The sequence below is a fragment of the Nomascus leucogenys genome, chromosome 18 (assembly GCF_006542625.1).
Source record: "Nomascus leucogenys isolate Asia chromosome 18, Asia_NLE_v1, whole genome shotgun sequence".
Lineage (NCBI taxonomy): Eukaryota > Metazoa > Chordata > Mammalia > Primates > Hylobatidae > Nomascus > Nomascus leucogenys.
In genome coordinates, this window is record NC_044398.1 from 35358981 (window position 1) to 35377122 (window position 18142).

The 18142-nt window shown below is 38.2% G+C and overlaps 1 protein-coding gene across 2 annotated transcripts in view; it reads right to left on the reverse strand.

The window, feature by feature from the left end:
- The window catches only part of GRID1 (glutamate ionotropic receptor delta type subunit 1), a 783733-nt gene that overhangs the window by 112939 nt on the left and 652652 nt on the right, over positions 1-18142 (reverse strand). For both annotated transcript variants that reach the window (XM_030797641.1, XM_003278586.4), the window contains 3 exons: positions 16546-16743; positions 13044-13368; positions 11701-11839 (listed from right to left, as the gene is read on the reverse strand). In XM_030797641.1, coding sequence (XP_030653501.1) covers positions 11701-11839; positions 13044-13368; positions 16546-16743 — 662 coding nt within the window. The remainder of the gene's footprint in view (positions 1-11700; positions 11840-13043; positions 13369-16545; positions 16744-18142) is intronic.

The window sequence follows — 18142 nt, forward strand, 5'->3', positions numbered from 1 at the left end:
GTGGATTTCTTGTGCATTGCTGGTGGGAATGTAAAATGATGCAGCTGCCATAGAAAACTGTATGGTTATTCTTCAAAAAAAATTAAACATAGGATTACCATATGATCCAGCAATTTTACTTCTGGGTATATATACCAAAGAATTAAAAGCAGGCATTGAACAGGTATTTGTATACCCATGTTTATGACAGTAGTATTTACAATAGCTAAAATGTGAAAGCACTCCAAGATTCCACTGATAGATGAATGGATAAATAAAATATGATAGATACATTCAATGTGTATTATTCAGCCTTAAAAAGGAAGGATATTCTTACACAAGCTACAACATGGATGAATCTTGAAAACAGGAAAGTGAAATAAGCCAATCATAAAAAACAAATGCCATATAATACTTTTTTTTTTTTTGAGACAGAGTCTCGCTGTCACCCAGGCTGGAGTGCAATGGCGCGATCTTGGCTCACTGCAGGCTCCGCACCCTGGGGTTCACGCCATTGTCCTGCCTCAGCCTCCCGAGTAGCTGGGACTGCAGGTGCCCACCACCTCACCTGGCTAATTTTTTGTATTTTTAGTAGAGACGGGGTTTCACTGTGTTAGCCAGGATGCCATATAATACTATTAATATGAGGTACCTAGAGTAGTCAAATTTAGAGAGACAGAAAATAGAATGGTGGTTTCCAGGATCCAGAGAAAATGGGAAATTAGTTCTTTCAGAGGTACAGATTATCAGTTATGCAAGATGAAGTGTTCTGGAGACAGATGGTAATGTTGATTGTGACAGTGTGAATATACTTAGTGCCACTAAACTATACACTTAGAAATTCTTAAAATAATAGGTTTTATGTTATGTATATTTTACCAATAAAAATTTAAATCAGAATAAACAAATAATTTAGTAATATCTTCTAATACCTAAAGTTGTTCTTAAAACTTGTGAAGTTTATTCAACAAGTAAAAGAAATAACAAATTTAAAACTAAATATAGAAGATTATCTACTGAATCAATTAAAAGTATTAAAATTAACTCCTAAAAAAGAGCACATCAAACAGTTTTATAAAAGAATTAAGGTCAGGGTGTAGGTGGAACAGAACTATATAAGAGCATAAGTTTTGTATATTATTAAACTAAAGTTGGTATTAATCCAATACAAATTGTTATAAATTAAGATGTTAATTGCAGTGTCCTGGACAACTACTAAGAATATAATAATAATAGTATATATGATGTGTGTATATATACATATATATATCAAGGGAGTTAGAATGGTAAAGAAAAAATATCCATTTAACACAAAAGAAGGCAGTAACAGGAAACATGAGGAACACAAATGATGTAAGTCATATAGAAATCAAATAGCAAAATGGTAGAACTAACTCCTTTCTTAGAAATTATATTAAATATAAGTGGATTAAACGTTTATTTAAAAGTAGAGATTAGCATAATGATTTTAAAAACATGATTCAACTATATGCTTTGTACAGGTGCCTCACTGTAGATTCAGACAAGTACATTGAAAGAAAAAAGATGGAAAAAGATATTCCATGCAAGTGGTAATAGAATAGGTTGACTATACTTAAATCCAACAAAATAGACACACATGTGTACATATACACATATGCACTCAACATTATAACACATAAATATGTTGTGTAAATTGTGACAAAACTGAAGGGAGAAATAGCGATACAAGAATACTTGGGGACTTCAATGCCCCACTTTCAACAATGGAAAGATCCAGGCAGAAAGTCAATAAGTAAAAACAGACTTGAACAACAATATAGACCAGATGGACCTAACAAACATACACAGAACATCCATCTAAAAACCACAGAATACACATTCTTTTTAAACTTTCATGGAACATTCTCCAGGATATATTACATGTTAGACCACAAAACAAGTTTAACAAATTTAAGAAGACTGAAATCATATCAAGTATCTCCACCAGCCACAATGCTATGAAACTAGAAATCAATAACCAGAGGAAAATAAGAAAATTTATAAAATGTGGAAATTGAATACATCCCTGAAACAACTAGTAGATCATAGAAAAAATCAAAAGGGATACTAAAAAAATTCTTGAGACAAATAAAAATGGAAACACAAACACACCAAAAATAATAGGACGCAGCGAGAGCCCCTCTAAGAAGGAAGTTAATGTTGATTAAAACTACATTAAAAAAGAAATCTTTTAAATATTCTAACTTTATATCTCAAGGAACTACAAAAAGAAGAACAAATGAAGCCCAAAGTTAGCAGAAAGAGGAAAATAATAAAGATCGGGGCAGAAATAAATAAAATAGAGACTAGAAAGACACTACCAAAGGTCAGTGAAACTAAGATTGGCTTTTTTGGAAAGATAAACAAAATTGGAAAATCTTTAGCTAGACTCAGAAAAAAAAGGGAAGTCTCAAATAAATAAAATTATAAATGAAAAAGAAGCAACCAATACCACAGAAATAGAAACGGTCATAAGAGAACCCTATAAACAATTTTTCAACAGCAAACTGAATAATTTCGAAGAAATGGATAAATTTCTAGAAACATACAACCTACTGAGACTGATTGCTGAAGAAATAGAAAATCTGAACATATTAATAGTGGGTAATAAGATTGAAACAGTAATCAGAAATCTCCCAAGAAAGAAAAATGCCAATCCTTCTCAAACACTTCCAAAAAAATTGAAGGGAACACTTCCAAACTCATTTTACAAGACCACCATTACCTTCATATCAAAGCCTGACAAGGAATCTTCAAGAAAAGAAAACTACAGGCTAATCCCAGATAAGCACAGATGTGCAAATCTTCAACAAAATGCTAACAAACCTAATTCAATAGCACATCAGAAAAAAAAAAAAAAACATATCCCATGATCAAGTGGAACTTACCCCCAGGATGCAAGGATGGCTTAACATACAAAAATCAAGATATGGGATACACTACATTAACAAAATGAGGCAGACAAATTATATATTCATCTCAAAAGATGTAGAAAAATCATTAGAGAAAATTTAATATCTTTCATGATAAAAATTTTCAGCAAATTAAGACTAAATGTCATGTACCTTAACATCATAAAGGCTATATATGAAGCCTATGGCTAACACCATACTCAACAGTAAAAAGCTAAAAGCTTTTCCTCCAAGATCAGGAACAAAACAAGGTTGCCCACTCTTACCATATCTATTCAACATAGAACTGGAAGGCATGGTCAGAACAATTAGGCAATACAAAGAAATAAAAGATAAAGAAAATGTGACACATATACATCATGGAATACTATGCAGCCATAAAAAAGAACAAGATAATATTCTTTGCAGCAACATGGACAGAGCTAAAGGCCATTATTTGAAGCAAACTAACAGAGGAACAGAAAACTAAATACCACGTTTTCACTTATAAATGGAAGCTAAACAACAAGAACACATGGATAGATATGAGAGGAACAACAGACACTGGGACCTATTTGAGGGTGGAGGTTAGGAGGAAGGAGAGTATCAGAAAAAAATGGCTATCAAGTACTATGTTTATCTGAGTGATGAAATTATCTGTACATCAAACCCCCATGACATACAGTTTATCTATAAACAAACCTGTACATGTACCCCTGAACCTAAAAGTTTTAAAAAAAAAAAAAAAGAAATAAAAGACATTCAAATCAGAGAGAAAGAAGTAAAACTGCATATATTTGCAGATGACATGATCTATACAGAAAACCCTTGACTTCACCAAACAAATGCAGGAACTAATAAGTAGTGCAGTAAATTTGCAGGATACAAAATAAGCATACAAAAATCAGGAATATTTCCATAAACTAACAACAAAGTATTTGCAAACAAAGAAAAAAATTCTATCTAAAATAGCATAAAAATAAAATTCTCATGTATAAATTACACCGAGGTGAAAAATCTGTACGCTGTGCTGTAAACTATAAAACATTGGTGAAAAAACTGAAGAAGACACAAATAAATGGAAAGGTATCCTATATTCATGGATTGGAAAAATTAATACTATTAATATGTTAATACCACCCAAAGTGACCTATAGATTTGGTATAACCCCTACCAAAATACCAATGACATTCTTCACAGAAATAGAAAAAAAAAATCGTAAAATTCCTGTGACCACAAAAGGCCTCTGAATAGCAATGCAATCTTAAACAAGAGAAGCAAATCTGGAGATATCACACTACCTGATTTCAAAATATAGTATACAGTCATAGTTATTAAAACAATATAGTATTGGAATAAAAACAGATATATAGACCAATGAAAGAGAATATAGCCCAGAAATAAATTCACACATTTACAGTCAATTGATCTTTGACAAAGTTGCAAAGAACACAATGGGGAAGACAGTCTCTTTAGTAAATGATGTTGGAGAAACTGAATATCTGCACACAAAAGAATGAAAATAGACTCTTATTTCACACCATACACAAAAATAAACTCAAAATAAATTAAAAAATTAAATGTAAGAGCTGAAGCTGTAAAACTTCCAGAAGAAAAAAGCTTTTTGACATTGATCTGGGGCATGATTTTTTGGATGTGACCCAAAAGCACAGGCAACAAAAGCAACAATAGATAAATGAGACTGAATCAAATTTTAAAATCTTATACATAGCAAAGTAAACAATCTACAAAGTGAAGAGACAACTTGCAAAATGACAGAAAATCAAATAATGTGCTAATATCCAAAATATATAAGGAAATCAAAAACTCACTCACCACAAAACAATTTAATTTAAAAATGCGCAAGGACCTGAATAGACATTTCTCAAAAGAAGACATATAAATAACCAAAAGATATGTGAAAAAATATTCAACATAACTAATCATCAGGGAAATACAAATGAAAACTACAATGAGGTATCACCTTACACCTGTTAGAATGGCTATGATAAAAAAAAAGACAAAAGATAACAAATGATGATGAGAACATGGAAAACAGTACGGCAATTTCTCAAAAACTTAAATATAGAAGTACCATATGATCCAGTGATCCCACTTCTTAATACAGAGCCAAAGAAGATGAAATCAGTATCTTGAAGAGATATTTGTCTGCACTACCATGTTCATTGCAGCATTATTAGAAATTGACAAGATATAGAACTAACCTTTTATTTTATTTTATTTTATTTTATTTTATTTTGAGATGGAGTCTAACTCTATTGCCTAGGCTAGAGTGCAGTGGCATGATCTCGGCTCACTGCAACCTCCACCTCTCAGGTTCAAGTGATTCTCCTGCCTCAGCCTCCTGAGTAGCTGGGATTATAGGTGCCCGCCACCATGCCTGGGTGATTTTTGTATTTTTAGTAGAGACTGGGTTTCACCATGTTTGCCAGGCTGGTCTTGAACTCCTGACCTCAGGTGATTCGCCCGTCTCAGCCTCCCAAAGTGCTCAATTACAGGCGTGAGACACTGCACCCAGCCAGAATCAACCTAACTTTTTATCTGCAAATAATTGGACAAAGAAAATGTGATATATTATATATATGTACATATATAATGTATATAAATGTGATTATTTATATATTATATATACACATATATAATGTATATAAATGTAATTATTTGTATATATTATATATACATATAATATATAAATGTGATACATTTTATATAATTAATATATATAATATATAAATAAAATATATTTCCATTGTGACAACATGGGTGAACCTAGAGGATATCATGTTACGTTAACTCAAATATTATATTATGCTAACTCAAATAAGCTAGGCACAGAAAGACACAGAATGATCTCACTTATATTTGGAATCTAAAGAGTCAAACTCCTAGGAGCGGAGAGTTTATTGGTTGCCAGAGAATGGTGGTTGCCAGGGACTGGAGTGTGGGGGAATTACGAGCTTTTTGTCAAAGAGTACAGAATTTCAGTTAGGTATGATGAATAAGATCTGGAGATATAATGTACAGCATGGTGGCTATAGTTAATAAAATTTTGTTATACATTTGAGATTGACTAAAACAGCAGATCTTAAATATTCTTGTCACACACAAAAAACTGATAACTATGTGAGGTAACAGATATGTTACTTAGCTTCATTGTGGTAATCATTTCGTAGTGCACATGCAAATGGTATATTCAATGGAAGAAGAACAGCCTTTTCAACAAATAGTGCTGGAGCAATTAAGTATCTGTATTAGGTTGTTTTCATGCTGCTGACAAAGACATATCTGAAACTGGGAACAAAAAAAAAGGTTTAATTGGACTTTAAGTTCCAAATGGCTGGGGAGGCCTCAGAATCATGATGGGAGGCAAAAGGCTCTTCTTACATGGCGTAGGCAAGAGAAAATGAGGGACAAGCAAAAGCAGAAAGCCCTGATAAACCCATCAGATCTGGTGAGACTATTCGCTATCACAAGAATAGCATGGGAAATGCCGGCCCCCATGATTCAATTACCTCTCCCTGGGTCCCTCCCACAACACTTGGGAATTCTGGGAGATACAATTCAAGCTGAGATTTGGATGGAGGCAGAGCCAAACCGTATTATTCCACTCCTGGCCCCTCCAAATGTCATGTCCTCACATTTCAAAAGGAATCATGCCTTCCCAACAGTCCTCCAAAGTCTTAACTCATTTCAGCATTAACCCAAAAGTCCACAGTCCAAAGTCTCATCTGAGACAAGGCAAGTCCCTTCCGCTTGTGAGCCCGTAAAATCAAAAGCAAGCTAGTTACTTCCTAGACACAATGGAGATACAGGTATTGGGTAAATACAGCCATTCTCAATGGGAGAAATTGGGCACAACAAAGGGGTTACAGGGCCCATGCAAGTCCGAAATACAGCGGGCAGTCAGATTTTAAAGCTCCAAAATGATCTCCTTTGACTCCAGGTCTCACATCCAAGACACACTGATGCGAGAGGTGGGTTTCCATGGTCTTGGGCAACTCCGCCCCTGTGGCTTTGCAGGGTACAGCCTCCCTCGTGGCTGCTTTCATGGGCTGGCATTAAGTGTCTGTGGCTTTTCCAGGCACATGGTGCAAGCTGTTAGTGGATCTACCATTCTGTGGTCAGGAGGATGGTGGCCCTCTTCTCACAGCTCCACTAGGCAGTGCCCCAGTAGGGACTCCGTGTAGGAACTCCACACGACACATTTCCCTTCCGCATTGCCCTAGCAGAGGTTCTCCATGAGGGCCTAGCTTCTGAAGCAAACTTTTGCCTGGGCATCCAGGCATTTCTACACATCTTCTGAAATCTAGGCAAAGGTTCTCAAACCTCAGTTCCTCACTTCTGTGCACCTGCAGGCTCAACACCACGTGAAAGCTGCCAAGGCTTGGGGCTTCCACCCTCTGAAGCCATAGCCCAAGCTCTATGTTGGCCCCTTTCAGCCATGGCGGGAGCATCTAGGACAGAGGGCACAAAGTCCCTAGGCTGCACACAGCACAGGGACCCTGGGCCCAGCCCATGACACCACATTTTGCTCCTGGGCCTCTGGGCCTGTGATGGGAGGGGCTGCCATGAAGGTCTCTGACATGGCCTGGAGACATTTTCCCCAAGGTCTTGGGGATTAACATTAGGCTCCTTGCTACTTGTGCAAATTTCTGCTGCTGGCTTGAATTTCTCCTCAAAAAATGCGTGTTTCTTTTCTACTGCTTTGTTAGGCTGCAAATTTTCTGAACTTTTATGCTGTTTTCCTTTTAAAATGGAATGCTTTTCACAGCACCCAAGTCACCTTTTGAATGCTTTGCTGCTTAGAAATTTCTTCCACCGGATACCCTAAACCATCTCTCTCAAGTTCAAAGTTTCACAAGTCTCTAGGGCAGGGGCGAAATGCCGCTAGTCTCTTTGCTAAAACATAACAAGAGTCACCTTTGCTCCAGTTCCCGATAAGTTCCTCATCTCCACTTGAGACCACCTCAGCCTGGACCTTATTGTTCATTTCAATATCAGCATTTTTGTCAAAGCCATTCAACAAGTCTCTAGGAGGTTCCAAACTTCCCCACATTTTCCTGTCTTCTTCTGAGCCATCCAAAATGTTCCAACCTCTGCCTGTTACCCAATTCCAAAGTCACTTCTACATTTTTGGGTATCTTTTCAGTAACGCCCCTCTCCCAGTACCAATTTACTGTATTAGTTTGTTTTCACACTGCTGATAAAGACATACCCGAAACTTGGAACAAAAAAAAAAGTTTTAATTGGACTTACAGTTTCACATGGATGGGGAAGCCTCAGAATTATGGTGGGAGGTGAAAGGCTCTTCTTACATGGTGGTGGCAAGAGAAAATGAGGAAGAAGCAAAAGCAGAAACCCCTGATAAACCCACATCAGATCTCGTGAGACTTATTCACTGTCATGAGAATAGCACAGGAAAGACTGGCCCCTATGATTCAATTACCTCTCCCTGGGTCCCTCCCACAACACTTGGGAATTCTGGGAGATATAATTCAGGTTGAGATTTGGGTGGGGGCACAGCCAAACCATATCAGCATCCATAGACTGAAAAAAAAAGACCTCAGCCTATGCCTCAAACTTCATACAGAAATTCACTCAAAATTGATTGTGGAATGAAATGTAAAATGTAAAAATATAAAAATGTTAGGAATTTTAAAACAGGAGAAAATCTTAAGGATCTCTGGATAGACAAAGACTTAACATCAAAAGAATGATCCATGAAAGAACAAATTTCTAAATTTGACCTCATCAAAATTAAAACATTTTCTCAAAGACCCTGTTTACATCAAAATATCATGTTGTATACTGTAAATTTTTATTTGTCAATAATACCTCAAAAAGAAAAAAAGATAAACAGCAAAAGATCAACATAATAGTAAATGGTTACCTGCTTTATCAATTTTTTGAGGAAAATATTTAGCCAACTAATTATTGAGCTGGGTTCAAACTCAATCCACTATTAGATTCACTGATACTTTGTTATTTATTAATTATTAAATGGGAAAATTTTAATTAATTGTGTTCTGTTAATTTTTCAATTAGTCAATTTGCTCTGAATACAATTCTGAAATCCTTTAGCTGTTAATTTTGAAAATAACAAAAAATACAAATGAGAAAAAATTTATATATGTAGATGCACATCCTAGAATAGCTAAAATAATCCTAATAAAGAAGATTAAAATAGGAGGAATCACTCTACCCTATAGTAAGGCTTATGCTATAGCTGCTGTAATCACGATAGTATGGTGTTGGCAAAGGGACAATCACATATAACAATGGAACAGAATAGACAATTTAGATACATACAAATATGTCCAACTGTTTTCTCACAAAATACAAAAGCAATTCCATGGAGGAAGGATAGCCTTTTCAACAAATAGTATTAAAGCTATTGGGCATCCATAGACCAAAACAAACAGACAAAAAAAAGAGAGAGAGAGAGAGAGAAAGAAAAGAAAAAAAAACCCCTAAACTCTCAACCTAAACCTCAAACTTTATAAAATTATCTCAAAATTGATTGTGGACTGAATTGCAAAATGCAAACGTTTTCAGTAAAAAATAAAAGTAGAAAATCTTCAGGGTCTCAGGCTAGGAAAAGACTTGACATCAAAAGTGTGATTCATGAAATAAATAATTCTCTAAATTGAACCTCATCAAAATTAAAACCTTTTCACAGTGAAAAGACAAGAGTTTGAAAAGACAAGCTATAGAGTGGCAGCAAATATTTGCTGACTGCATATCTGACAAAGAACTAGTATATAAAATATATAAAGAACTTTCAAAACTCAAAAGTAATAAGCAATCCATTTAGAAAAGATAAACACAGATATTTTACTGAAGGGGATATATACATAGCAAATAAGCACAAAAAAAGGTGTGCAAGATCATTAGTCATTAAGGAAGTGCAAAATAAAACCACAATGAGGTATGACTCCACACCTATCAGAATGGTAAAATGAAAAATAATGGCAACACCAAATGTCAGGAAAGATGCAGAGAAACTGGATTTTTCTTACATCACTGGCAGAAATATAAAATGGTACAGACACTCTGGAAAGCAGTTTGATACCTTCTTACAATACCCGACATGAACTCGCCATATGATCCAGCAATTGCACTCTTTGGTGTTTATCACATGTAAATGAAAACTCATGTTCACGCAAAAACCTGCACGCAAATGTTCATGGCAGCTTTTTTCATAATTGCCAAGAATTGGAAGCAACCCAGATGTCCTCCAATGGGGGAATGATTAGACAAACTGTGGTATATGTGATATTACTCGTATGTGGTATATGTGATATAATCAAAGCAGTGAACTACTAATACAACGAAAACATGGATAAATCTCTAAGGAATTATGTTGAGTGAAAAAGCCAAAGCCAAAAGGCATTGTTCCATTTATATCACATACTGAAATGACAAAATTTTAGAGATGGAGTACAATTAATGGTTGCCAGAGTTGGGGACAGAGTGGCAAGGGAAGAAATGTAAAAAAAGTTGGGTGGTTATAAAAGGACAACACAAAGGATCCTTGTGGTGATAGATCTGTTCAGTATCTTTACTGTGGTGCAGATACACAAGTTTATAAGTGATAAAATAGTATAGACCCGAATGCACACACACATATACACAGACACACAGAGAGATGAGTACAAGAGGGGAACTGTGAATAAAATCAATCAACTGTATCAATGTCAATACCCTGGTTTGGATATAATATTAGACATTTGCAAAATGTTACCATTGAGAAAACTGGGTAAAGGATCCCAGGAGACCTCTCTGCATTATTTCTTACAACTACATATGAATCTATAATTATCTCATTAAAAATGTCAATTTAATAAAGATATTAGACAATATCATACTGAATCTTGAATCCTAGTCAAAGAGTTTAAACTCTTCAATAGCTAGTTGAGACCCATAGAGGCTGGTTAAGTATGGATGACTTGATTAAGAGCTATGGATCAAAAGAACCAATATGATGACAGTGAGTGTGATTAATTAAAGGGATGTTACTAAAGGCAGTGACTCAAAAAACCATAATCGGAGATCAAGTTAGAGGCAATATTGAAGCCAATATTGTATCCAATGAAGTGTACAACAGATCCATGCCTATGGCCACTTCAGCAACCACACATCCAAACCAAATTCACTCTGTCCAAGTTCTTTTTTTTGTAATTTACACTATTTTTGGGAATCTGATCATAAAATACAGTCACTTTCAAGAGTTATTTCGCTATATTCAGCTCATTCTTTTATGCCATAATCTTAACATTTTGTAAAAATGAAGACACATTTTTAGTCTTTGGTTTCAATAATTTTATAATCATATAAATGTGCATGAAATATGTTTTCTACTTATTGTGGCAATTGGCATTTTTGAAAAAAATCATGTTAAGGTGTTTGAAGATTGAAAAAAGCATATTATTAGACTTCTGGTTTAAATTAATTTTAATTAAATATTTATAAAATTTTGATTAAATAAGTCTGTAATCAATGTTTAAATGTCTGAGAAAATGTAATTTGTTAATTGACTTCTTAGCTTTGTAGCCAGCATTAAATTTTCAGGAAATATTATTTAATGAATTCATACATTTATGTAATTGTGCCTGAGATAAAATACAACACGAGTGAAGCTCTTCTCCATGCACTAAAGATTCCAGGAGACCATCAGTTTGCAGATCAGGGCTCTCTCCATCATACAACACACTGCCCTGGAAAGGTTTACATCCTCTTTAAAGCCTCTCTGAGCTGCTGGCTCCAGATCAAGGAGGAGTAGGCTTACCTTATGGGGTTGTCCATCCTGGACACTGTGAGGAAGGCAGCAAGGTTGGCTGTGTAGGAGGAGCACACAATGAGCGTGAAGAGCCACCAGCTGCCCATCACGATGCGCATGGCCACAGAGTTCACGGAAGATTCGCCACCTGTGGGAGGCAGACAAAGTGGATTGGCCAGTGGCTTCTGCTCTCCCTCCCATCCCCAGGGAGGTGCTTTGCCCCGCAGCCAGGCACACAGGCCATCACTCATGATGGGCTGGAACCAGGGAGGTGACTGCCAGCTGGGTCTGGGCATCTGTGCCAATTCTGGGATAGGATCCTAAAACCATGGATCTTGGACAGGGGCAGAGGACCACAAAATATGGAGGTTAGGACTGGGCTTCTAGTGGTGCAAAGTTTGTCAAAACACCAAGGGTTGGGGTCTGAATATCAAAACCTTTCAGTTAGAAGATTCTACCTCACAGTGGTAAGAACTTCTAGGGCTGCAGCCTTATGTAAGATCCCTTTCCAATCTCGAATTCATATATAGCAGACTCGGGAATTCTGTAAATATAGAAATACCTCCTACTACATGGAGGGCTCCCTGGCTTTCTTTTAAACCTGAGAAATGAGATGTCCCATATCACTTTTATTAGTATTCAGCCCTCACTAGACGGCTTTTCTTTCCCCAGAATTTTCAGAAATCATGGCATGAGACTTTTAGTTAGAAGTTTAGCCTCTTTGAGGCCAATTATTTCTCTTTGGTCTCTAAAGTGTCAGGAGAAGAGAGCTTCTCACTGCTTATTCTCCTTACATAACCTCACAAAGCATTTGCCATGGTGCAAACAGGACCAAGACTCACATTAGAAACTTTGCAATTTGTTGCTCCAGTCAAAATGGCATAATCCTGTAACTCACTACTGGATAGAAGTACCATCCAGACCCCTCAGTGGTAGAATTTGTACCTCAAGAATGACTGGAGTACTGCTTAAATGATTGCAACACAATTGGGATTTTTTTCCCCATTAAGTTATCAAATTTAAGCAAGATTCACAGTTTCATTGACAACCTCATGTGCATAGCAATCACTTTAATGTAGGAGGAGAGAAAAGTGCAAAGCAGAACTCCAAAGTTAATTTTATCTAAAGTAGAGAATCAGGAATTGAAGTTGAGCTCCTTATTGTTGTTTCATTTAATTTTTCTCTGATATTATTCAGAGAAATTGGGTGCAGCATGACATTTGTACTGTCCTAGAGATTAAGTAAAATTGCATTTGGAATGACTTTGGTAAAATGCACCTGAGAACTTTGCCAATGGATAAGTTCTTCCAGGCCCCTAGAGCTATTCAAGGATCAGGAAACCAGAAAGGTACCTTGCTGTACGAAGGCTCCATAGACAATCCAGATGGCGCTGTGCAAAGTGGCAGAAGCTGACGGCCTGGGCTGGGCAGCACTCTGAGCCCTCACAGCCTGTATCCTGTTCAACACAAATATCAGCACACCAACCACAGGGATGGCTGCTGCAATGCAGGCCCACACAGCGAAATCAAATGGAGCAAAGAGGGAGAAGATGCTGATTTTCTCCTCGGGCTTCTTAATTAGAATCCCCACTGAATAGTCCATGTACCGCTTGCTGAAGTCCACAACGCTCTCCCTCTCTGGGGTGATGGTGATGGCAGAGATGGCCAAGTCTGCTCTCTGAAAGGCAAAGCCATCTCATTAGATGGCAGTCCTCAGCTTACTGCTGGGTTCTGCCCTGGGTCAAGGTCCACCCTCTGCCCTTTGAGTTGCTCTGTTCAGAGGAATGGGTTTGAGAGCTGGCACCCTGAGAGTCTGAATATTATAAGGAAAATCCAACACTAAGTTGTCTGTTACTATTTCCTTCACCTTACAAGTTTCTCTCTTCTAAAAACTTCAGGAAATCGCTTCTACAGAAAAGAGCCGAGTAAAGTATCTTCATTTCTCTACGAATTATAGTTTATCTTCACTTTGCTGTTTTCCTACCAAACTTTAGCTATCTTCTTTTTATTTTCCCTATGTTTCCCTCTACCCTCCACCAAGAAGGCCCTTCTATCTTCTAGGCCTGTGTACATCCTCCCTACATGTTAAGACCAGAGGCACACTCCATTTCTTCATCACACCTCTCAGACTCTATTATCCCACATTGATCTCTCTCTTTTCTAAAACACTTCAGAAGTTATATGGTGAGTTCTACAACTATGTTAGACCTCATTAACATATTAGCCAGTGAGTTTTTTATATGTAGACTTTATGCCAGAGAGTAAAATACTGAAAGAATAAAGGGGTCATCTATTTATTTCTATCTTCCACCATCCTTAATTCATGGCTTGCAAACCCACAGGTTTATTCTTCCATGGTAAAGCCATGGTGTGAAGAATCTCTCTAGACGTGCCCTACTATGACCTCAAAATTACCTCCCAAGATGTTTGCTTTCGAAAATGGGCTTCATTTTAAAAACAGACAGAAACCCCATTAAGATGGATCCAGACTGTGAGGATGAAACTGCCAAGTTTGGGGCAATTACGAGCTTCATGTCTGGATGGGTGGATGCCAGGTGACAATGGGGCCTAGAGTCCTCCTTTAGTCACAAGAGCACTGAAAGGCAGTCATCATAATGATCTGGGCTCTTGACCCTCCAAGTGGGAGGCATCAGCAGAACCAGTCTCTTTTAGAATGACCAATAGTGACAGCTGATTCAACCTCCATGCTCAAACTGGAGAAACACATATGGAAGGATTTTTTCAAAGTTTAATATGTAGGCTAGGGACAGATATACTCATGTCCTAAACAGAAATCTAATACTATACCTTGAGTAAAGACTGAAAATAGATGGTGACCCTATCAACACTCTCCTCTTACACTTGTCACACTGGCATCTCTGGTTCTTGCCTCTCTTCTAAAAACCCGAGCATCCAGGGACAATTTTTAGGATTAGGAAAGTTTGGAGCGTATTTTAGGGCTTAAAAAGAGATTTAGTGGAGCAGGATAGGCTTACAAGACAGAATGAAGGGAAACTAATTTACGAAGCAAGGTTCAAAGGAGGCACAAAGGAATCAAAGGAATCAACTCATGACACAGGTGGAGGGGTTGTCCTGTGACAGTGGGACAGACTGACAGGGGACAGGAGACACTCCCCTCTGTGGGAGATGGCAGGTGCTTGCAGATGTAAATTTCATAGGAATTAGAAGTACAATTTTATGCCCCAAAGTCTCAGTTTATTTCCCCAATATAGAAGTGCAATCATTTTTTTTTTTTTTAGTTGGGAAGGATAGAAGATTCTTAGGTAGCTCAAGAAGAAAGGAAAACTTTTTAAACAGTCTCTGAGAGACATAGCCAAGGAGCCCAACAAAGGACAAGTTAAAAGATTCTGGCAGTACTGAAGGGCCCAGCTGATTTTGGAGACCACACAGGGTTTCTAAAGCAATCTGGACAGATTCACAATTTCCTTCTCTAATTGAGTGCAGCAACCTGGATTTTAGAGTGAAGAGGATAGATAATAGAATCCATTCAGGCTTAGGATGCAACAAAAAAATCAAGAACAGAGGGAGTCACAAGGGACGAAGAGAGGAGGGGTTTGTCTGGCCACCCATAGAGGATGCAGTATCAGAAAGGCACAGAAGCTGCAGAGAAGGATGGTCCTCAAATACACACACTATGTGGAAAGAACCAGACACAAAAGATCACATCTTTTGTGACTCCATTTATACAAAATGTCCACTGAAGCAACTCTATAAGAGAGAAAGTAGATTAATGGTTGCCTAGGGCTGGGGGTGGGAATAGCATTAACTATAATTAGATATGAAAGATATCAATGGGGTGACGGAAGTATTCTAAAACTAGATTATAATGAAGGTTGCACAACCCAGTATCTTTACTAAAAATCATTGAATTGTATATCTAAAATGGGTAAATTTTATAGTATGTGAATTTATCATAGTAAAGGTGTTTCTGAAAAAGATTAATAGAAATCAGACGAATGACAAGCCTAGTGTCTGCCTTTACAGATTTGAAAAGCAAAGGGCCTGTGCTGTGAGAGTAAAGGTTCAAAAGAGTCAGAAGGACAACTTGTTGTGGTCATGCAGTGATGGTGACATGTAAGATGCTAACAAGATGCATAGGGGTGAACACTGGAGTGGAGTACAGCACAGGTCCCTGGAGGGGAGGAGGTCAAAGTACTGGGAGTCCAGGGTTGTCCACAGGGATGTCAGAAATTGTCAGAATGGTGGCAGGAGGAATAATGGAGATGGAGAATTTGAGTCAGATGCCACCATGATAAATGATCATGGGGAAATGACCCAGTGTCATGAGATGACAAGAACGGGGACATGGTAAGTTGGCCTCATGCCATGAGTTTCGATGAAGATGCAGTTTCTATGGGAGGGAAGAAGAGTATGATTTAAATGAGTATGACGACCTGGGGGATGCCACACCATCAACACATAGCAATGTAGATATACACACATGTGTATGAATATCCTACCTGTGGTCTCTAAGGGATAGGAGAATGAGCACTCATCAGTACCCCTGGTGGGAACCAGGTTTCTGCCTCACCCTAAATGTGGGGCAGGTTCCTTGAAGGGTGTGCTACAGAGTAGGCACGGTGGATGATAGACTTCAAAGGAATGACAGCAATGGGCAGGGAGGTAACATAGAGTGTCAGAGACGAGGAGATACAAGAGCAGAAATGGATGTAGCAGGGGATTTGAGGACAAAAGAGCCTTTGTGTGGGGAGAATGGTAACTGTGGTCTGTTTAGCTGGTCCCAAGGTTTCCACTGTGCAATTGGTCAAGTTTAGATATTACCCCAGAGGAAGACTAGGGTGCCCCTCCCCCTGGATCTGCTGTGGGGACCTACCTTGCTGATGAGCTCCCCGATCATCCCGTTCCAGGAGGTGTTATGGAGCTGGTGACCGTACCTGCCATCAGGGGCCTGGTAAATCTCATATTTGAAGCCCAGAGCCTTGGCCAGTGCATCCAGGACATCTATGGAGAATCCTTTGTAGCGCTTGGGCTGTCCTAGGATGTTCTCAGCCACCATCACAAAAGGCTCTTCCTGAGGGCAACAGAATGAAGGTTCTCCAATTAAATAACAGGTTCATCAACACGTATTTCCAGTGTAATGTTAGAGAGAAATATCTGATTAGAACATTTGCAGTTCCCTAATTTAGGACTTGAGGCTCAACTTCTCTGCCATTTTCTAAAAGCAGTTTATGGACACTCAAGGAACAGTGCACAGGATGATCACTCCAATCAGTAGGTCCATACAGAGGAGTGGAGATTCATTTGTCTTGTGTTATGTTATCCCAGGCTCTGCCCCAACCCCTAGTTCCCTGAATAACATGGTTTGTTTTCCTTCCTCCATTTGTAACATCCATGCAGAGCTAGGACCGTATCCTTAGAATATGCCAAAATTATATGAGGCCCACATAAGAAACATGCAACTTCTCATCCAGGATAATAAGTGGCGATAAAGCTCTGTGACATTAGGTTGAGAGAAAAATCATTGTATCTACTGGCTATACTATAAAGTGGATATGGATTAACTGGCCAAGGCCAGACCAGAAGTCAAAGGGTAGGACAGAATTCAAACCCAGAGTTCTGATTTCAAAGCCATGCCATGCTCACACTTGCACATGTTGTGCTATGCCACATGTGGGCGAAGTGGTCATCTGAAAAATGTCTCAGCATTCCCCACCATTCCCCTTCCTTCTTGTGTGAAACTGAACAAGGGCCTTTGGCAAACAGCTCCAGGGAGTATAGCTCATTAATTTAGTTGTGTTGGGAAATAGGGTGTAAAGCTTATCTGTAGTGTGCAAACAGGGAATGCAGAAATACTGCTGCCAAAGGTTTCTGAGCCAAGGGAATGCTAGTGTCTGCTGGGACAGAGGGGACATTTGGGCATGTGTGACCCAGCCAATAAGAGGCAAATCTATAATATCTCCTGCTGTTTTTATAAAAATTTGAAAAAAGCAATTGAAAGGAAGATGCTTTTAAAGTCTCTTACAAATGCAAAAGTCTATGATTCCAGGACACCCATGCAGAAAAGTTGCAACTACCAAATGGTCTTCATTCTGAACTTGTGTCACATGAGCCCATCAGTGGTGTTGGGTGCTAAGAGAATGTCCTCCTCCAGCATCTATCTTGGGGTTCTGGCTACCAGAACCACTCTCCTAAGGACCAGTAGTGGGTCAAGATCCAGTTTACATCCAAGAACAAGTGGAGCAGCTGGGCCCCCTCTGGTCCTCAGAGGAGGCTGTGGATGAGAAGTCCTTTTCTAGAGCAGCTCAGGGACTTCCTTTGGAAGGCACAGAGGTCCTGGGGCAGAAACTTCAATCTCACTCTTCCTTTCATTATTCACACAATTATTTAAATGAAAGGCCTTATGAAAGCTCACAACACCCCTCAAGATTCTCTTCTCCCCAAACCCAGCATTAAACAGAAAGCAGCCTCTG